We start from the raw sequence: 21,396 nt of genomic DNA, 5'->3' as shown, positions 1-21,396 counted from the left end.
CACATATGGCCAGTAATTGGCACTTCCTGGTTTCAACGCTTATTGTAGCTTTAAATCTTTATATGTTTATCCATATACTGAGGGCATCCTCATATAGCCAACTTATAATGAGGAATTGACACGAGACGTCACTCTCTGTCGATATAATTAGGACCACGTAACATATGGATAAGGGGTTGTCCCTCGCTTTGTTATTTAATGAGAATTTGGCCAACTGTCAGGCACCTGCCTAGTTTGACAAATTATCGTGCCCGAGACATGAAATGTATTTGGCTCAGCCACAAGGACCGCCTACGCCTTGAACCCTCCATGAACCTTACTCTGTGCCCACAGGAGAGATAAGGCGCACACTTGCACCCACTCCCAGGCCCCATTGGAGGAGGACAGCTGCTGATCTTCACAGCACTTACAGCCTAGAAGAGTATAAGGCAACCGCATTTGGTGCAGACCAACAGGATCTCATAATGGGAGAAAATGCCAGTACAGTGGATGTTGGCAAACTGAATTTTAAAAAGGCAAAATAATATCAGAATTGGAGCTGTCAGGGATGCAGAAGGTTAACGCTCAGGAACTTGGCAAAGTCATTTTTTATATTATGAATTTTTATATTATGGACATATGTTCTGTATTATTTTCTTAATACTAATACAAGTTAGTCGTGGCCTTTGGCTAGAACAAGAAACTTACGAGCTAAAGAACCTTTTGCTCTGCTGTGCACAAGCCCTATGTCTTATGTCCCACTTTGCTGCTCCTGATATAACTCAACTTCACCTCGGTGCAGAAGCTCCGCCTCACCTTTTGCAGATTGGGAGTCAACCCTGGTTTCAAACTCTGGCCCTACTGCATGTGAAATTTGAGACTTTCTATCAGGCCAACGTTTCTCCAGCAGACTCTGTGCTCCTGACTAACTGGAAAACAGATGCTGGGGCCTAGAAGTAGGATTTGGGGCACACGGCTGTTACAAAAAGCAAATTCAGATAGCATGACATTTTGTGGATATTGTACATCTTTGTCCAGGCTGGCATAGTGGTTAAGAGTGGTTGGACAAGGACCTGGGAGACAGGGTTGAAATCCCCACATGACCACGACACTTGGGTGATGACCATGGGGCATTCAAAGCCTCCCACAGCCTAACCAACCTCACAGGGCTGTTGTGGAGATTCAGTGAGGAGTATGCCACCTTGAATTCCTTGGGAGAAAAAAGTTGAATAAATAAATAAGCCACCTCTTCTCCCATGCCACAAGAAATTTTAATGAAACACACAATTAAAAATGCAATGTTGTGAACTCCAGAATTATTTTATTATTTTGCCAGACATTTATTCACATAAAAAACAACAAGTGTACAGTACAAGATCAAAGCAAACAGGCATATTTCAAATCCAGCAATTAAACCTACCCCCAAATGTGACGGTCAAATTTGTAAGCTTCCATTCGCTTACAATCTGCAACCAACCACATTTTCAGGTCAAGTCTGTGGTAAGCATCACTCTGCTAATACTGCAATATGGCACTCAGGCTACATCAACACAGCAGCTTTCTTCGTGATAGTGGCTTTGGTGTGACCTGAGACACTGTATGGCAAAAAGTTCTTCGTAGGCAACAGGCATGCAAGTAGCTAACTGGCTTCGTAAAGAGGTTGCCTTTGACAAATACAGCACCATTTTAAGGTGTTCAAGGAAATCTGCACACAATCTGCATCTTCAATACACTCTTGGAAGACATTCTTGCCTCCCACTTGCAAGTGGAATTTTTTCACAGCTTCCTTTTTGCTTATTAACTTAATAATACAAATGTCAGGGAAGAAGAAAAAGGAAGTGTCAGTTCCGATGGGGAGGGTGGGGAAATCCTGGCAAATATGTTAATATGTGGGTGTTTCAGGGAACAACAGAAGCTAAACTAGGGGACACCCAAATGCCCTGGCTAACACACCACCAACTACATGCCTTCTTAAACAATGCAGTAGTAAAATCAACAGCTACTAGGCCCTTGACCACCTTCGAAAACCTTCTCCTAACAACAACAGAACATAGCAAGGGGATGGTATCCACAATATACAATATACAGATGGTACCTCACACCACAGAAACTGGTGCTGATACACCCAGGAACCTCGCCAAAATGCTGGAGGGGATGGACCTCCACAGGCACATACTTCCACATGTGGTGGGAATGCCCCAAAACCCAACTCTTCTGGACAGCAGTCATACAAGAAAGAAGCAAAATAACTAAACAGGTACTAGAAGTCACCCCAGAACTGGCCCTACTAAACATCTTCCAAGATAGCAATGCCCACTCACACTATAAAGAGCTCATAGCCCACCTACTCTCAGCAGCCAGAAACTTCATAGGCAGACACTGGAGGGACCTGTCAGGAATAAACATGGAACACTGGTATCAAGTATATGGGAAACAGCCTTACTAGAAAAGTTAATCAATAAACTGAGACTGAAACTGACATGGGGAGAAATAGAAGAGGATGCCTTCACCACCACTGTCTCACGACAAATGTAATTGATCTGTAGGCCTTTTCCTGCTTGATCACAAGCGCTTTATAAAGTTAGAAGCCAGCGATCCAGCAAGTCTGGGGACAATACCAGGCAAAAAACATGTGGCAACATCTACCAGACCACCCAACACCCCTGCAAACCAAGATGGCTTCTTGATATTTTCAGCCTGTTGTCTCAGCTGATTAATCTCCCCATTTAGTCGATTTGCTTCTTTCTGAAATCCATCCTTCAGCAAAGCCTCTTGCTCCTGCAAAAAGAGAGAGCATTCACATCAAAAGAAAAAAGGGGTGTGATTCGGCTTTCGGTGTGCTTAAGAATACTTCCAGCCAAACCGAAAGGCAAAAGCTTTCTTCTGGTGTTCTAAAGAAGGCATCTAATTGAATGGAATTTAAGTTTTTAACATCATTGTCTGTGCCACTTGACAGTCAAGGAGATGGCTCAGATCACGACGAACTTCCTTCCAACCCCAGAAGCTTCACTCCACAGCTGAGTGTGTCTTGCAAGGATGCCTGACCAGGACAAACACTGCTAACTAAATTAGATAGAGGCCCTGGGCTTGTGAGGAAGAGGGCTAACACTCCCCTGAGCCTGACTTGATCCATTTTGTAAGGAAGCACAACTCCAGAACCACCCAAACTAGCATTCTTGTGTTTGCTTGTTGCAAATAGAGAAGAGGCCCAAGATGGGCCTGTGATAGTTACCCTGAGTTTACTCTCCATCATCATATTCTGCTCTTTCAGTAGATTGTCCCTTTCTTTCATCATCTTCTCCTCCAGCTGATGGATGTTCAGCTCATAGCTCCGTTTCTGATCCTCCATCTTCTGTTCCAGCTCAGCTTGCTTCTGCTTCTGGATCTCCTGCTCTCGCTGCGCAGCTTCAGCCTTTGCCTTTGCCTCTGTCCCGGGAATGAAAAAAAGGAAGAACGAATAACTGCAGGTGTTTGTGCAGTGTCACAATATATTGTTCTACGGTTACTGACTGCTATGGAGTTTGGGTTTGGCTAAAATAGGATTAAAGGGGCCAGAATTACTGCTTGAAGTTTGTTAATGCTCAGTGGCCTTGCATACCGTTCATATCTGTATTTGGAGAAAGTAGGAAGCCCCAAAACAACTAGAAAATAGAAAAGTTGTAGCAGAAATAAATACTCCAGAGCAGTAGTTTGTGGGACAGATTCAAGTGAATAGTCATACCTCAAGTTACAGTCTTGAAAGACCTACACTGGCTCCCAGTACATTTCCGAGCACAATTCAAAGTGTTGGTGTTGACCTTTAAAGCCCTAAATGGCCTCGGCCCAGTATACCTGAAGGAGCGTCTCCACCCTCATTGTTCTGCCTGGGCACTGAGGTCCAGCACCGAGGGCCTTCTGGCGGTTCCCTCATTGCGAGAAGCAAAGCTACAGGGAACCAGGCAGAGGAGAGCCTTCTCGGTAGTGGCGCCCGCCCTGTGGAATGCCCTAACATCAGATGTCAAAGAGATAAACAACTACCTGACATTCAGAAGACATCTTAAGGCAGCCCTGTTCAGGGAAGTTTTTAATGTGTGACATCTTAGTGTATTTTTGGTCTTTGTGGAAGCCGCCCAGAGTGGCTGGGGAAACACAGCCAGATGGGCGGGGTACAAATAATAAATTATTTATTATTATTATTATTACAGACGCTTCAGGTTGCGTTTTTTCGGGTTACAGACCTGCTGAAACCCAGAAGTACTGAAACAGGTTACTTCCGGGTTTCGGCGGTCGTGCATGCGCAGAAGCACTGAATCGCAACCCGCGTGTGCACATTCAAGTCAATTAATGAATTCTGTTGCCCTAGCGCAAGAATTCCACTTAAAAAAGAAACTTTTTCTGCTGTTAGGGAAGTGACAGACAATTGAACTGAAAATTGTGGGATGTGAATGAGTAAAAGGGAAAATGTATAAGCACCCTACAAGCAAGTCAGGATGAATGTTCAATGTCATAAACAAATCACAATGAATGCTTAGCAAACGTTGGATCTAATCAAACCTCTGCAAAAGCTTTCTGCAAGCAGATATTATTATTATTATTATTATTATTATTATTATTATTATTATTATTATTATTACAGTGGTACCTCGCAAGACGAATGCCTCGCAAGACAAAAAACTCGCTAGACGAAAGGGTTTTTTGTTTTTTGAGCTGCTTCGCAAGACGATTTTCCCTATGGGCTTGCTTCACAAGACGGAAACGTCTTGCAAGTTTGTTTCCTTTTTCTTAACACCGTTAATACAGTTGCGACTTGACTTTGAGGAGCAACTCATAGAACGCAGTGTGGTAGCCTTTTTTGAGGTTTTTAAAGACTTTGGTGATTTTTGAAGCTTTTCCAAAACTTTCCCGACACCGTGCTTCGCAATACGAAAAAAATCGCAAGACGACAAAACTCGCGGAACGAATTAATTTCGTCTTGCGAGGCACCACTGTATTATTATTTATATACAGCCCTATACCATCAGCCTTGAATGGCACATAGAGGTGAAAGAGAAAGTGGGAGAAAATGTCTCTTTTTCCAACATGCTTCTATGTCATTTTCAAGGGGTAAAAAGATAACCACACCCAAAACCTCATGACCAAGTGGGCAGCATGTGGGGAGGCCCAGAGTCTTCATGGGCCCCAGCAGAAGACCTCCAGGGAGCCCATTGTTGACCACTGCCCAATGCATGCTACTTTCCCATCCCCTTACCTGCCATTTCCTTCTCTTTCTCTGACAGAGCTTTATCACTTAGCAGTATGGCTCTGCTGACATTCTCCTTCTCCTTGAGGAACTGCTGTAGGACTGTCTCTGCCTGCAACAGAAGAGTCAGCAGAGTGAATGAAGAGAGGCCGGCTAAAACAGATTGGGTCCCCTGCCTGCTTCAAGTTTCCCATTTTTGCTTAATAAGGTGAGAAAGGAGAAATACAAATGCATGAACATTTCTGCAGTGATGTTAATAGTAAAGAGGAAGGGAGACTGTCTGAAGCATGGACTGTGAGAAGATAGCTGGCCCAGATGGCATTTGACTCCCTGGCAGGCACCCCTTTCATTTCAGGCACAAAGTAGATCTCATCCTGCAGCTAAGGCTTGTGGATTTCCTTCTTCTATTACCTCTGTATTAAAAAGGACTCCTCCTGAACGGTTAAGTCTGGTCAAAGGTGAATACGGGGCTGCAGCGCTCCTCTTGCTTTCAGGCAGAGGGTGCCAGCCTTTGTCCACAAACAGCTTTCTGGGTCATGTGGCCAGCATGACTAAACCACTTCTGGCGCAATGAAACGCCGTGACAGAAACCAGAGCGCACGGAAACACGGTTTACCTTCCCGCCACAGCAGTATCTATTTATCTACTCGCACAGGCATGTTTCTGAACTGCTAGGTTGGCAGGAGCTGGGACAGAGCAATGGGAGCTCAACCCATCGTGGGGATTTGAACCGCCAACCTTCTGATCAGCAAGCCCAAGAGGTTCAGTGGTTTAGACCACAGCGCCACCCGCGTCCTCTGTATTATTCACCCCTAGAATTGTGGCCCTCTAAGAGCCTAAGCTCTTAGAACGAAGATCATGGCCACTGGTCCCATCACCTCCTGGCAAATAGAAGGGGAAGAAATGGAGGCAGTGAGAGATTTTACTTTCTTGGGCTCCATGATCACTGCAGATGGTGACAGCAGCCACGAAATTAAAAGACGCCTGCTTCTTGGGAGAAAAGCAATGACAAACCTAGACAGCATCCTAAAAAGTAGAGACATCACCTTGCCAACAAAGGTCCGTATAGTAAAAGCTATGGTTTTCCCAGTAGTGATGTATGGAAGTGAGAGCTGGAGCATAAAGAAGGCTGATCGCCGAAGAATTGATGCTTTTGAATTCTGGTGCTGGAGGAGACTCTTGAGAGTCCCATGGACTGCAAGAAGATCAAACCTCTCCATTCTGAAGGAAATCAGCCCTGAGTGCTCACTGGAAGGACAGATCCTGAAGCTGAGGCTCCAATACTTTGGCTACCTCATGAGAAGAGAAGACTCCCTGGAAAAGACCCTGATGTTGGGAAAGATGGAGGGCACTTTGGCTACCTCATGAGAAGAGAAGACTCCCTGGAAAAGACCCTGATGTTGGGAAAGATGGAGGGCACAAGGAGAAGGGGACGACAGGATGAGATGGTTGGGTGGTATTCTCGAAGCAACCAGCATGAGTCTGTCCAAACTGCGGGAGGCAGTGCAGGACAGAAGTGCCTGGTGTGCTCTGGTCCATGGGGTCACGAAGAGTTGGACACGACTAAACAACAACAAGAGCCTAAGCAGATATGTTGAGGGATGCCTGTGACTGGATCTGGTAGCATTCTGAAAGCTACTTAACACTGCTGGGGACTGCACATCACATCAGAGCAGCCAGGATGGAAGAAAAGGTCATCTGCTTTCCTGAGCTAAACAGCCCTCCAAATATCCCATAACGCAAGGATCTCTCAGTACCACTGTGTCCTAGTCCAATCTGCAATCTCTAGCAATTGATTTTAAGTAAGTTTCAAAGCACTGTGGACTTCCTGTGTCACATCTACATAGGTCCTAAATTGGGAAGCTCAGGCACATTGCTAAGGGAAGCAGAACAACCTCCCACAATCTTTCTCCCCGTCTACTTTTTATATGTCTCTCGACTGGACCAGGAATCTGAGCTTGTTTCAGCTGTATGCCTTTCTGTTTCCTACCGGGTTGAACAATGAGCTATTAGACTGCAGTCAGACAAGCCTTAATTTTTCATAGATTCAGAATTTTAAAAATGGTGCAATTGTGTAGCAAGAGTTGTTGTTGTTGTTGTTGTTGTTGTTGAACAATGAGCTATTAGACTGCAGTCAGACAAGCCTTAATTTTTCATAGATTCAGAATTTTAAAAATGGTGCAATTGTGTAGCAAGAGTTGTTGTTGTTGTTGTTGTTGTTGTCGTCGTTGTCGTCGTCTTATACCCCCGCCCATCTGGCTGGGTTTCCCCAGTCACAATTTCAGTACCCAATCTCCAGCTCTGGTACTCAGATATGAACTTTGCACCTATTTCAGCCACACCTATGAAATGTGTTTCAGGTTTTGGCAATTTGAATTCTGAGAAAACCATGATTTGGAGTGCACTCCCACCCTCCAATCAGATGAGCTTTATAATGCCCCTTTAAGATGTTCATTCAGCAGCCCTCGCCCTTCCTCACCATCACTCCTTTCTTCTGTTCTTGGTGGTATCTCTGTTCCATTTCCTTCAGGTCATCTGAAAACAGCTTGTGACCGCCAGGACAGGAGTAAACCCCTTGTTTGATGTTTTCCTCCAGCTCCCCAGACAAGGACATCAACACAGCCCAACAGAGTTTTGAAGATTCCTGCTCATTCTTTTGGCAGAAGCCCTCCTTCATCTGCTCCATGGTTTTCTGGCAACACAAACAAAATAAAGCTGAGACATAGCTAAGCACTTCGAAACATTTCTAATCTGGGAGAACAGACTTTGTGCGCCCAGATTTATTTTCAGAATAAAATTGTTCAAGACATTTCTTAACCACCTTCCACCAAAAGATTCCCGTGTGGTGGACAAAAATCTGAATATTTGGGTATAATATACAGTTTGCAGCATGTTAATATACAGGGGATCAAGGGACAACCTACCATGAGTTCCACCTGGAACCGTTGTTGGTCATCCTTGAAGGCACGAGCCAGGAACACCTGCAGGGCCTCCTTCTCGCACTCGGCATGGATCCCCAGCAACTCCTGGACCGTCTCCGTAGGAAGCTTCAGCTTTTGATCCATCAGCTCCCCGTAGCGCACAGTAGCATCATGGATAGCAGCCGAGTTCTCAATCTCAGCCAAGGCCAGCACTGCGCTCTCCATGCAAGGCACTTGCCCACTGCGAATGGTGTCCACATAGGTCGTCACTAGGTTTGCCAGCACTACCAGGGGGGGAAAGAAAAGGAGCTAGTTGTGGGAAGACACACTGAACTTCCTGTGCTCAGAGTGGCCCATTGCAATGCAAAACCAAGTAGCTAGGATGGTGGGCCAGATCCCAAGCTCCTCCCTGGGGCAATTATGGCAGGTGCACAGGGCCATCCAGCTGCCAACCAGCTAGTCTGAGGAGGACTACACAGTTACCAGGACTCACAGCGGCCATTGACAAGGTGTCCTCCGGGGATGGTCTTTTCCTTGGATGTACTATAGATGTAACGGCAGAACTGGCCGGCTTGTTCCACAAAGTCGGGCTCCAGCTGGCTCTCCTGCATCGACTCCAGATGGGGCAGGTTCTTCCTAGTAGTGGGTCGGTCAAAAATGAAACACTTGCGAGTGGGGAAGAACATCCGGATGCATTTGCGAGGCAGGTTGTACAGCTGAACATCAGAGGCATCGCCTGGAAAGAAGACGATGGAGATGTTAGCTATTTTCCTGAGTCATGTAGGGGTTTCACCCTCAAAGCCTTCATGATGAAGTAGCCTCCAGAACCAGGACTCTGAAGATAACTCTTTACTTGCAGGGTGGCAGGTGTTAACAATCAGTATTATTTGTGCATATAAAGTCCAATACAATGCATTTGAGCCCAAGAGAAGATCTTTTTGCTTCTTGCTTCAAAAACTCTTTCATAGCAGTAAGACAGCCTTTCTCAACCTGTGAGTCCCCAGAGGTTGTTGAACTACAACTCCCATCACTCCTAGCTAGCAAGGCCAGAGCTCAGGGATGATGGGAGTTGTAGTCCAACAACATCAGGGGACCCACAGGTTGAGAACCGCTGAGTTGCTGATTTGTCTGTCCTCACAAACTCCTCCAGACACAGCATCTGCTTGAAGTTTCCACACTCCCATGTTGTTGTTGTTGGTCAATGAAACAACAACAAGACAACCTCCAACTCCCTCCCCTCCTCTATAAGAAACACACTCACTTTTAAAGGGAGTTAACAAATTAACAAGGCAATGAGTCAGCATTTCTGTGACCTTAATCGGAGTCACAAGATTCTGCAGCTGTTACATTACATAGGTTTTCTTTCCCCCCAGTACAAATCACTCTTTGTAAAATACATTTTCTAACAAATACAGTACCAGTACAAATATTAACAGGAGATGGGGAGCTTGTGGGTAAATCTGAAATGGCACACGGAAATGCAAAGATACCAGTGGGTTGGAAGATGGAAGAGGAAAAGTGGGATTTGAGCAAGGCGGATATTTCATACTACAGAAGGGAAGGCATACTATACCTCATGGTTATCCTTATTAAGTACATAGGCACACAACCCTTTCCCCTCTTCCCTGCTTCCCCCCCATTCTGACTCTTAGATCTAACTTTAGATGGCAAGCCTATAGGCATGAGTTTCTAAGTTTTAAGCAACAACTAGTAATTTCAGATGCATTATGAATTCTGAGTGTTTTTAAATATATATGCTAAAAACAACAGTCTCATGCACTTTAAAGACTAGCAAGTATGTTATGGCATAAGCTTACTCTCTCAGGTGCATGGAATGTTATCCCAAATTGGCAGATATATACACACATGCAAGTTACAAAGCTGTGTTAGCCAGCCTAGTGCCCTATTGGTGTCATGGGACTGCAACTCCCATCATCCCTAAGCAGTGTCCATGCTGACTGGGGCCTACCAGAGCTGGCTGTTTGTGGGGGTAACGCTCTGTTTTGCAAAGGCAAACCTCGCACAAAGACGTGCCACAGCATGTCAATGTTACGCTTGCTTTCCCTGACCTTTTGCCTTCTTGGCTAGAAAACAGGGTTTCCCCCCCGACCTTTTGTCCTTTCACAAACTGTTTGCTTAGACATATCGCTTGGCTGGAGCACAGCAGGGAAAGCAGGTGTTATCAAGTATGGGGGGGACATTTGATGGAAACACCTGCTGTCATGTGCATTTGCTAATGCTGGGAATGTGCTTAGATGGAAATATGTTAAAGTTCAGAGTGGTTTCACTACTGCTTTGCAACTGTTGATTTTTGCCAATAAAAGAGGCTCTGCCAAGCTAGCCGATTAGCTTGCTTCCGCATAGCTCACCCGCATTCAACCTGTGGTCTCAGTTATTCCTACAGCTGTTAGTAAGTTAGCAAGGTTCCGTTGTGTTTGCTGCAACAGAGGAACTTGGCTACCCCTTTGAAACAGTTTATATACTGTATTTTATTGTGGTTTGTTGGGAGGAATTTTGTGCAGAGGAAAGCTGCAACTGTTTCAAATAAATGTGATGTGTAAACACATCAAACGTGCTTTGAAGCACGACTCTGCTAGGTAGTAAAGACATGACGTTAACACACCTAGACTGGTATTAAACTAAGGCCACATTCACACAATACTGTACTTCAAAGCACTATGATACCATTTTGACCAGTCATGGCTCCCCCCAGAGAATTCCGGGAACTGGAGTTTGTTAAGGGTGCGAAGAGTTGTTAGGAGACCCCTAATCTCCCCCAAAAGCTACAATTCCCAAAGTGGTTTAACAACCAATACTCCTTCTCAAGGAACTCTGTAGTCTGGGAAGGGGGAAGAGTAGTTTCCCAGCACCTCAGCACCTTTAACAAACAGCACTTCCTGGCATTCATTGGGGGAAGCCACTGAATTTGCCCGCCACTGTCAGTACCTTTCTTTAATCTCAAGGAATGTTCCAGATACTCGTCTTCAGTGATGGGGTGCCCATCCAGCTCCAGCTGCAAGGTGAAATCCCGCAAGGCCCAGACGAAACTTGGGAAGAAGCGGACAAACTCAGCAGAGTCTTCCAGTCCCTCACTGCCGCCCCCGGGGGACGATTTGGCTTTGATGCGCTCGGTGAGCTCTGTCACATAGCTGTTGGCCAGGTTTAGGAATCAAGAGACCAGTTGCCTGCACAGGGGGAGAACAAGCAGCCCCTCAAAATACCCCCCCATGCAATACAGAACAGACAGTTCGATGCAAACGAGAAAAGTCCTGTACCTTTAAACTGCTGCGTATTTTGGAGCGCCATCTAATTAACCTTTTCCATTGCATGTGCAGAACAAATCCTCATGCAGCTGCATTTGTGGTGATGATGTCCTCACAATGTGCCCTTTCCATGCCTCTTTCCCCCCCCCATCCTGCCCCCAAGGGTGGACTGCTTTGAAATTATTGCCACAGGAAAACAAAGTTACAGCAGGAGAGAAAAGCCCTTCAACTTTATGTGACACATGGATGGCAGTTTTAGAAAAATGATGTCAAAGATGTTCAAAGTTGCGAGTTAACTCTTTATTAGCAAAAGCAGGATCTTCATGGACTCGGTTGAGTGTCAGGCCAAAGGAGCGCAGCAGCTCACCTCCGGTAGGTCTTGCCCCATGACTCCATTGCTGAGACTGAAAGTCCCCGCCTCCCCACAGCAGTCTAGGTCCCTCCTCTCCAGGGCTTTCTCCAAACAATCAGAGACTGCGCCTGCATGCAACTTGCCACTGCCCTGCCCATTTCAGCCCTCTTCTGGTTCTGGGAGACAAGTGGGGAGAGAAGATTGTAGCAGCAGGACAGGGAGACTCCTGTGACTTTTCATCGACCTGATTCATCTTCCTCTTGGAGTCCTCCCACTCACCGGCTTTGGCTTCTGCCTTTGATTGTGGACTGCTCTCTGCCACAGATTCTTCCTGCTCACTGAACCCTGTTACCTCCTCATCTTCTTTTGTTTTCTGTTTTTTATGTATATAATTTTAATTAAATTTTCTGTTTTACAATTTCAAATTCTCATTTTACATCCTTAAGATATCAATGACTTCTCTTCTCTTTCCATGGTTCATTTTACATATCTTAAATCCCTGCATATTGTACAAAAAACTATACCAATCAGTTTACCGTTATTGCATCCATCAAAACTCATTTACACTGTTGAATTTATCTTAATGTTGCCAGCGTTTTCAGCTGGGCACAATTATTTTCCATATATTCAATAAACATTTTCCAATCTTCTTTAACTGTATGTTCTTCTTGTTCTCTTACTCTGTATGCTAAGCCTGCAAGTTGTGAATATTCGATCAAGTAAGTTGCCATTCTTCTTTGGTTGGAAGCTTGCTCATTTTCCATTTTGGGGCTAACATAACCTCCTCATCTTCTGAGACTTCCTCTTCCCAGTCTGACTCCTCCTCTTCTAAGTTATCACCAACTTTGAACGGTATGATTTACTGCTGGCTTGCTCTGTGGACTTGTGGGTCACAATACCGAAAAAGAATGAAACTACAAAGGTTAGAGTTGTACCCGTTGTTCTGCACACTCTTGCCTCTGGTCCCGCCCACCACTGACACATGGCCCCTGGAAGGTTGCACATAAAATAATGTGGCCCCTGGGCTGAAAAAAATTTCCTACTGCTCTAGAGTAACAAGAGGCAATGTCCTAAAGAGAGAGAGCCAATACAGGACTTCCTCAAACTCCCTCCAGCAAATGAAAATCAGAGTTAGTGCTTGGGAAGGATACTGCAGCTGATCCATAGCTTGCTGGTCAATGGCACCAAAACTGTTGTAGACCAGGGTGCTGCTCAGGAGCACAGCCAAAGCGAAGATCCAGGTGTCGTTTTGAGTGTTGCCCTAAAAAAGGAGGAAGAAAGTGTGGCAATCACACAGGGTCCCCAGCCATTTTACTGTCTATTGATCCCTGTGCCACCACTTTATTTCTCGCTCCCAACACCCAAGCCCTACCTTTGACAATACTGAGTCCAGTCAGGGTTAAATTGGAACATAAACTTTTGTTTATTTATTGCAGTTTAACAAGCGTGTGGTTTCATAAACAGTATCAGTCAATTACATTCATGGGGTGCCTATCCAGACCTATAACTTCCACTACCTGCTCTCACTCACTAAACCACCTCTCAGATATTTACTTGTCTTCCTAGCCCCTAACTGTTCATGACTCAGCTTATTTTGCTACACTAACTCAACCTACCCACAGACTCTATTCCAACTCACTCCCACTCCAACCAACCAATCAACTCCCAACAAACTCCCCCAACCCTCCCAGAGCTGGCTTTATAATCCCTCTGACTCCAAGCCCCTGGGTCCTGATTGGGTAACCTGTTTAATTATTTCACCTCCAGCACCCTCTCAGATGTTAACGTCACAGAAAGCTGTTAGGTTCTGCTTCTCCCCTTCCACCGCAGTGTTGCTGCGAATATTGTTCACAGAATCGTAGAACTGATTCTATGACCCTGAGGATCATCTGGTCCAACCCCCTGCGATGTAGGAATACAATGCGGCTGTCCCATACGGGGATCGAACCTGCAACCTTCACATTATCAGCTCCACGCTCTAACCAACTGAGCTGCACAATACATAAGTACTGATTCATTCTCAGTTATTTGTTGCTTTTACTTGGCCCTGGGAAAGCTGGCGTAGCGGGCTAAGGACTGCCGCTGACGTAGTTGCACAACTGAGAACCAAAGTGCTGTTGGTGCTGGGCTGTCCCTAAACTCCCTTCCTTTGAGCCCCGATTCTGGGTTTTTAACAGCAGCTAGTCATGTCAAAATCAAGCAGAGGAAGCTTTGCCCAACACTTGTTCCCATGCCAGAGAAAAGCTTTTCAAGGATGATGATGATGATGATGATGATGATGATGATAATAATAATAATAATAATAATAATAATAATAATAATAATAATAATAATTTTATACCCCGCCCATCTGGCTGGGTTTCCCTAGTGTTGGGATACTGCCAGGGAGATAAAGTCCATCATGGCCCCAAGCCGTGTGCCGGACGATCCATCGACCTCCCGTAGTCACGCAGTATGAGCTTTTAGCGACACAAGTGTCCTGGAAATACCTTGCCACATTCCAGGGCTCATAAACACCTTTATCAGCAGATTATGCACAGCAAAAGTCGCACCCAGGTGAGCATTATCTGGTACACCAAACACAGAAAATTGCTGATGTATTAACCAGGTTGAATTTGGTTGATGCAAACCCAGCAGACACACCGATGGTGACAGGTTACCAGGTAGACAGTACTGCTGAAGCGTTTTCTGACACAACGCTGTACAGATGCATTCTAGGCAAGTTGAATTTCATTGCCAGATGTTCAAGACCTGACACCTAGCACTCTGGGAGGCTTCCAACAGAATATTAAAAATACGATAAAACATCAAATTAAAAACTTCCCTAAACAGTTTCTGTTCCTCAGGCCGACGCTATTGTTGCCAGAAACAAAGTGGCAACTGTAAAGCACAAGTGTGCAAGGAAGTTGAGAAATACCATTGGCGTAGCGATGTTTGCTCATGTAGGCTCGAGCTTGTCCTTTGCTATCCCATACCATTGTGGATGGGAAAGCAATCAGCACCAGATTCGCACTACTGTACAGTGGTGCCTCGCAAGACGAAATTAATTCGTTCCGCAAGTCTCTTCGTCTTGCGAGTTTTTCGTCTTGCGATGCACGGTTTCCCATGCATTGAAAATCAATTAATGCGTTCCTAGGGAAACCGCCTTCAGACCAGGTCCGGGGACAGACTGTCCCCGGACCTCTTCTGAAGGCTGGGGGGGGACAAGGGCTTTTCTTCCCACCCCCAGCATTTTAAAAAACCCCGGGACAGCGGAGGACTTCTCCGCTGTCCGGGCGATCTTAAAATGCTGGCGGGCGGCATTTTAAAATCGCCCCGGGACAGCGGAGGACTTCTCCGCTGTCCGGGGCGATTTAAAAGCCCCTGGGAAGGCAGGCAGGGGGGACAAAGACTTTTGCCCCCCGCCCGCCTTCAGAAGAGGTCCTGGACCTCTTCTGAAGGCGGGCGGGGGCGAAAGTCTTTGCTCCCCCCCGCCTGCCTTCAAAAGCCCTCCGGGACAGGCAGGCAGGGGGGAGCAAAGACTTTCGCCCTCCGCCCACCTTCAGAAGGTGTTCCCTCCCCGCCGCCCGGCTTCGGAGCATCGTTCCGAAGCCCGGCGGCGGCGGGAGGAGGCGTTCCCGCCCCACCGCCCGGCTTCGGAGGAGGTCCGAGGACAGTGGGGAAGACGCGCTGCGCTTCCCCGCTGTCCCGGATATTTCCCTATGGGCTGTCATCTTGCGAAGCAAGCCCATAGGGAAATTCGTCTTGCGAAGCGCCTCCAAAACGGAAAACCCTTTCGTCTAGCGGGTTTTCCGTCTTGCGAGGCGTTCGTCTTGCGAGGTACCACTGTATAGACCTTCCTCCAGCTCTCAACTTCAACTGACTGGAAATTCCAAAAATTACCGTATTTTTCGCTCTATAACACGCACCCAACCATAACACGCACATAGTTTTTGAGGAAAATCCTTAGGCATGCCACTCGTAGGCATTCCCTCCATAACACGCACAGACATTTCCCCTTACTTTTTAGGAGGAAAAAAGTGAGTGTTATGGTGCAAAAAATACGGTACATGTTGTGCTGAGCCATCAAAATCCCAGCAGCCAAAATATTTAGTCATACTTGGGGCTTTCCTGTAGTTTACAAAGAGGTCGGCAGCCTCATACCTGCTTGTTTTCACAGTCCCTTTGCCGAGACCTGGTTTCAGCCTCAAGAGTCACACTTTGAATGTATAAAACATTTATCTCTGTTGATGTGTGCATTTTCTGGTTCTGTAGACAAATACCTGGCAATGATCCTTCAGCAGCTGGGTATGGTGGCAGATATGTTGTGCCTGGCCCTGCCACAAATGCTGTTATGTCCTTTGCCCGTACATGCTAGGCAGAAATTCAGCGGGTGCGCCATCCAAGAGTTCAGAATTACCTTTTCCACATCGCCTAGTCCCTCTGTATCCAGAAGCACAAGGGTTTGACCAGGCCTGCCAGGGTAAGGGATGCACCACATCCAAATTCCCTTGGTCTTCGACTGCACCGTAGAACCCAGGGGGAAACCTAACCATGGAGATAATCAAATTTTCAGGATTTAGGAAGCCAGAAGCATGTGAGCTAGTAAGATCAGGGAACAGGGCTGATGCCCTTTCTCTTGGAAGGCTCTTACATCTTAAACAGATTATAGTGGTACCTCGGGTTACATACGGTTCAGGTTACATATGCTTCAGTTTACATACTCTGCTAACCCAGAAATAGTACCTCAGGTTAAGAACTTTGCTTCAGGATGAGAACAGAAATTGTGCTCCGGCGGCGTGGCAGCATCGGGAGGCCCCATTAGCTAAAGTGGTGCTTCAGGTTAAGAACAGTTTCAGGTTAAGAATGAACCTCCTGAACGAATTAAATACTTAACCCGAGGTACTACTGTACAAGTGACAACATTTCAGGGGTGTAGTTCCCTCTCCCACACAGGGGGATAGGGTGGTAGGAAAAGTGGGCTTCTGTTTAGGAAACTAGAAAGGTTCCCGACACTGAATCAGCCCATCTAACCCAGTATTGACTACCCTGACTGACAGCAATTCACCAGGGTTTTCAGACTACGAACATTCAACCTGGGAACTTATACATGCAGATCAGATACCCTACTAATATTCTACATTTTACAAAGAGGTGTACCAGGAAAACTAGGATTAGAGTCATGCTGGACTCTTGTGGAAGTTGTGTCCAAATTGTTGCCTTGGAACACATTAACTGTCTTTGTATTGTTGTTGTTGTTTATACCCCACCATCTGGCTGGGTTTCACCAGCCATTCTGGGCAGCTCCCAACAGAATATTAAAAACATGATAAAACATCAGACATTAAAAACTTCCTGATACAGGGCTGCCTTCAGATGTCTTCTAAAAATCAGATAGTTGTTTATTTCCTTGACATCTGAAGGGAGGGTGTTCCACAGGGCAGGCACCACCACCAAGAAGGCCCTCTGCCTGGTTCCCTGTAACCTCACTTCTCACAATGAGGGAACTGCCAGAAGGCCCTCGGCGCTGGATCTCAGTGTCCGGGCAGAATGATAGGGGTGGAGACGCTCCTTCAGGTATACTGGGCCGAGGCTGTTTAGGGCTTTAAAGGTCAGCACCAACACTTTGAATTGTGCTTGGAATAAGTTACTACATGATTCTCTCTGCACAGAAGGGCACTCTGTGGTCCACACACACACACACAAACCCATTTGAGCATAAAACACTTAAATTTAGCATTTGCTCCCCTCCCTCTCCAGGGTTCGCTGCAATTTTCTCTCTCACCTGAGTTTCTGCCAGCTAGTTTGTTCATGAGGTAGGACTTGCCCGTTCGGTAGAGTCCCACAATGGCAACCACCACCACCGGCTGGCGAATTGCGGAGAGCAGGCGAAGGGCCTTTTCACAGACAAAGAGCTTCCTGTCCCTGTTCTCGATCAGGCAGATGGGCTCGGACATGTGGCTTTCGGGCGCCATTGCTCTCAACCTGAAAGTACCGTTTGGGGTAGGAGACAGATGGAAAACCAGGAAGAGTCACCACGGGATATATTTCATGTACACCTATGAATCAAAAATATGAGCTACACGGATCCAGCAGCCAGAAGAATCAGAAAGATTTTATTTATTTATTTATTTATATTTAGATAGATGTTTGTTTGTTTTTTGTTTTGACAAAGTAATAATCACAAATATATAAGAATAAAAATGTGCACCCCACCCCCGAGACCATTCCATTACAACTATCTAACATCCCAAAATTTCAACACGTCTTGTGATGGTTTGACCCCTTTCATTTTAACAGTATAAATTCTACAAACACTCTCCCTGTCTCCTCAAAATCATTTCTCCTGCATATTCCCCATCTTATCTTAATGACACATATTACTTAATCATTAATAGCTATAACCCACCCCTCTTTATACCATTTTTCCATTTTATATTCTGCTTGCCCCTTCCACTTCCTAGCTATCGTAATTCGTGCAGCTGTCAATAAATTTGTAAGCAAGTCCTTCATAGCCTGTGAACCTTCCACCCCATTGTAAATAGATAATAATGCTACCTCTGGACTTTCGGTCAGCTTTAACGCAGTGATTTCTGTTATTTCCTTAAACTCCCTTTGCCAAAAAAAGTTGACATATTTACACCACCACCAGTGAAGATGAGATAGATGATTTATAATGTGCACAAGCAATGTGCAAATAAATCCATTAATAAAACACAGCTAAAAAATTTAGGTAATGAATTTGATTCAGTGTTGACCATTTGTTCTGTATGCCATGAATTTATAATTTCTGGAAGTTTTAATGATTTCATGGTACACTGCCAAGATATTATATTTATTACCATTTGAACAACTTGATGGCTTATTGCCTTAATGGGGCGCAGCAACAAAACCGCTGACGAATTTGCAAAGCTAAGCAGGGCCAGGTATGGTTTCGATTTGGATGGGGAACCACCTGTTGAGATTCCTGCACTGACCCTCAGGGTTCCTTTCAAATCTACAATTCTCTGACTCTATGATTCTGTCATTTCGAACATGGGTAGGCAAGCTAAGGTCCGGGGGCCGGATCTGGCCCAATTGCCTTCTAAATCCAGCCCATGGACGGTCCGGGAATCAGTGTGTTTTTACACGAGTCAAATGCGTCCTTTTATTTAAAATGCATCTCTGTGTTATTTGTGGGGCATAGGAATTCATTTTTCCCCCTTCAGAATATAGTCCGGCTCTCCACAAGGTCTGAGGGGCAGTGGACCAGCCCCCTGCTGAAAAAGTTTGCTGGCCCCTGATCTAGAAGGTTGCAGGTCCCGCATCCCTGCATTTGTGGCCCTGAAATGATTAAAATAGCATTCTCCCTTTAAACTCTGCCTTCACCTCTCTCCTCTTCCTTCGTTTTTCTTGTGTCGTATTTTAGACTGTAAGGTCCTCAAGGCAAGGAGCTAATCTTTTGCAAAACACCACACATATTGAAGTTATGACAACAACAACAACAACAATAATAATATTGTTTTAATATTTTAAATTTTCTGTAAATTGCCATGGCTTTTATTGGAAATGAAAGGTGGCGTACAATTTAGACAATTTTTTCTGTTACTGTTATTATTAGGAAGAAACTATGTTCTGAGCAGTCTGCAATGAGAAAACTTCTCACCCAAGAATCTCTGGGGAGCCCCGTGTTTCCAGGAACACCGTTTCCAAACCACCAAGTTCGTGGGGTCTCCCTCCCTCCCTGTGATAATTGCTGAGGCAGTTAAAACTTGCTTCAGTTTCCGGATCGAGGCCCTGCCTTGCCCAGAGACACACAGAGGACCCGGAAGGTTGACTGGCCTCTTTGCAGCCTGCAAAGCAACCCATCGCGCAAAACCACAAACCGCACAGGGTTCGTGTGGGAATCCCCAGGCCGATTCTCACGAGACACGCACCAATGGGGTAATGGTGCCAAATGCTTCTTAGTTAACAGCATAGGAGCCAACTCCTAGGGGGCCGAGGTCCCTTCGCCCCGCCCCCCCGACAATAAAATGTTTGAGGGGGTCGCGCCCCCCCCCCGCATTGCCATTCAAACGACGTGCGTGCGCCGTGCCATGTGATCGATTATGTGGTGCGAGGCTTATCTCTCCCCCCCCCCTCCGCAATTTGATTGAAGTTGACACCCCTGGCTAAAACCTCTTTCCTTAGCTCATCGGGGGCCCCCCGCCCCCCCCAGCTTGGCGCTAAACCAGCCTCAGACGCGCGGAGACATTTGGCAGCACCTCGTAAGCAAAAAGAGCTTCGCTTGGGCGCCGCTCCAAATGGCTGGCTAAAACTAGCTCGGGTGGGGATCCCAGAATAAACAACCGGCCCTTCGCTGCCCCGTGAGCGCCGCTGCTCTGCTTTTGCAGGTGCACCAGCAAACCGATCCTCCGCGCGTCTACTCGGAAGTAAACCAGACGGCGACGGTTCTCCCCCTCTCCTCTCGCGCAGGAGCGCGGTGGTTCCCAACTTTCCAGTGCAACGTCTACTCAGAAGTAAGCCTTACTTTAACCCCACGGGGCAGGAGTGCCAACCTGGCCCCGGGGCCGTGGGTACCATGCATCGTGCATGACCCTGGCACCGAAATTTGTGGGTGCCCAGTCCCCTTCATGGGGAATTTTGTGGGCGATGGCGCACCCACCAGGGTCCCAGGGAGTTGGCACCTATGCCACGCGGATGACTCCCGGGTAAAGAGGGCTGGGATTGCACGTGTGGATTCTCGCAGCAGGCAAACGAGGAGGTGGCTCTCCAAGCTCAGCCTCCGCGGCTGTTCAGCAACGGGGATCGCGGCGCAACTGCCGATCGCGGCGAGGTCCGCCCGAAATGTGGCCCGGTCGCTCTCCTTACCTCCCGACAGCAGTGGCGGCCTCTGGCTCCCAGACCTCCCGCGCGCTCTCCCGCCGACCCCGCTAACTCTGGCTCCTCGCCTGCCCAGCGGGGCTTTTGTTCGCGACCAGGAAGTGAAAGTGAAAGCAGCCCCTGATTATATGCGCAGGATTCCTGGAAGAGCGGTGCCTTCCCAGCAGCGCCAGCCGCGTCCTCCCTTTCTGAGTTTTTATCTGTCTTCACACACGGATCTGGGTGTTTCTGAACTGTTGCCAGTTATGTATGCCCTTTTATGGACGTCTGTTCTGTATTATTTTATTAATACTATTGCCTAGTGTCAGTTTGTTGTGGACTTTGGCTAGAACAATAAACTTATTTACTAGCTTTTGTGGGATTTTAGTGTTGTGAGGTTTTTTTGGGGGGGAGTCCCTGCGACGGGGTGAGCTCCTGTTGCTCGGTCCCTGCTCCTGCCAACCTAGCAGTTCGAAAGCACGTCAAAGTACAAGTAGATAACTAGGTACCACTCCAGCAGGAAGGTAAACGGCGTTTCCGTGTGCTGCTCTGGTTCGCCAGAAGCGGCTTAGTCATGCTGGCCACATGACCCGGAAGCTGTACACCGGTTCCCTCGGCCAATAAAGCGAGATGGTCAGGGGTCCCTTTACCTTTACTAATAGTCTGCATAATGCCCGAGCCCCAGGGTTAAAATCTGGTATGAACTAGCCAGACCATCTTCTTGGTGACTTACTGGGGAAACTGTACGCCAGCTCCTTCGGCCAATAAAGCAAGATAAGCGCCGCAATTGCAGAGTTGTCTGTGACTGGACCTAATAGTCAGGGATCCCTTTATCTTTACCTA

The 21,396-nt window shown here is 46.6% G+C and overlaps 1 protein-coding gene and 1 long non-coding RNA gene across 2 annotated transcripts; one reads left to right on the top strand and one right to left on the bottom strand.

The window, feature by feature from the left end:
• Window positions 1-1,280: 1,280 nt before the first annotated feature.
• LOC309537718 (guanylate-binding protein 3-like) lies at window positions 1,281-17,715 on the bottom strand. The gene is made up of 10 exons (XM_082232673.1): window positions 17,498-17,715; window positions 16,133-16,260; window positions 12,885-12,994; window positions 11,065-11,267; window positions 8,612-8,854; window positions 8,122-8,402; window positions 7,677-7,889; window positions 5,207-5,309; window positions 3,212-3,405; window positions 1,281-2,757 (listed from the first exon to the last, which is right to left on the bottom strand). Exons 1-10 carry the CDS (start codon window positions 17,685-17,687, stop codon window positions 2,542-2,544), a joined length of 1,881 nt encoding a protein of 626 aa, XP_082088799.1. The 5' UTR covers window positions 17,688-17,715; the 3' UTR covers window positions 1,281-2,541.
• On the top strand, window positions 17,623-20,922 carry LOC309537763. Its single transcript, XR_014222002.1, has 2 exons — window positions 17,623-17,715; window positions 20,573-20,922. It is a non-coding gene; the product is annotated as an uncharacterized lncRNA (long non-coding RNA).
• Window positions 20,923-21,396: the final 474 nt, after the last annotated feature.

This window comes from Podarcis vaucheri (assembly GCF_965113315.1).
Source record: "Podarcis vaucheri genome assembly, chromosome: 7".
Taxonomy (NCBI): domain Eukaryota; kingdom Metazoa; phylum Chordata; class Lepidosauria; order Squamata; family Lacertidae; genus Podarcis; species Podarcis vaucheri.
This window is presented reverse-complemented; position numbering and strand designations above follow the sequence as displayed.

What these genes read in the sequence shown, in the direction of transcription:
- LOC309537718 (XM_082232673.1), bottom strand. Translation starts at nt 17,687, where the DNA reads ATGGCGCCCGAAAGCCACATGTCCGAGCCCATCTGCCTGATCGAGAAC. An exon ending in CAAGCTATGGATCAGCTGCA is followed by an intron (nt 11,268 to 12,884) that starts GTATCCTTCCCA and finishes CCTGGCCAACAG; the next exon opens with CTATGTGACAGAGCTCACCG. An exon ending in GAAAGAGAAGGAAATGGCAG is followed by an intron (nt 3,406 to 5,206) that starts GTAAGGGGATGG and finishes TTCCCGGGACAG; the next exon opens with AGGCAAAGGCAAAGGCTGAA.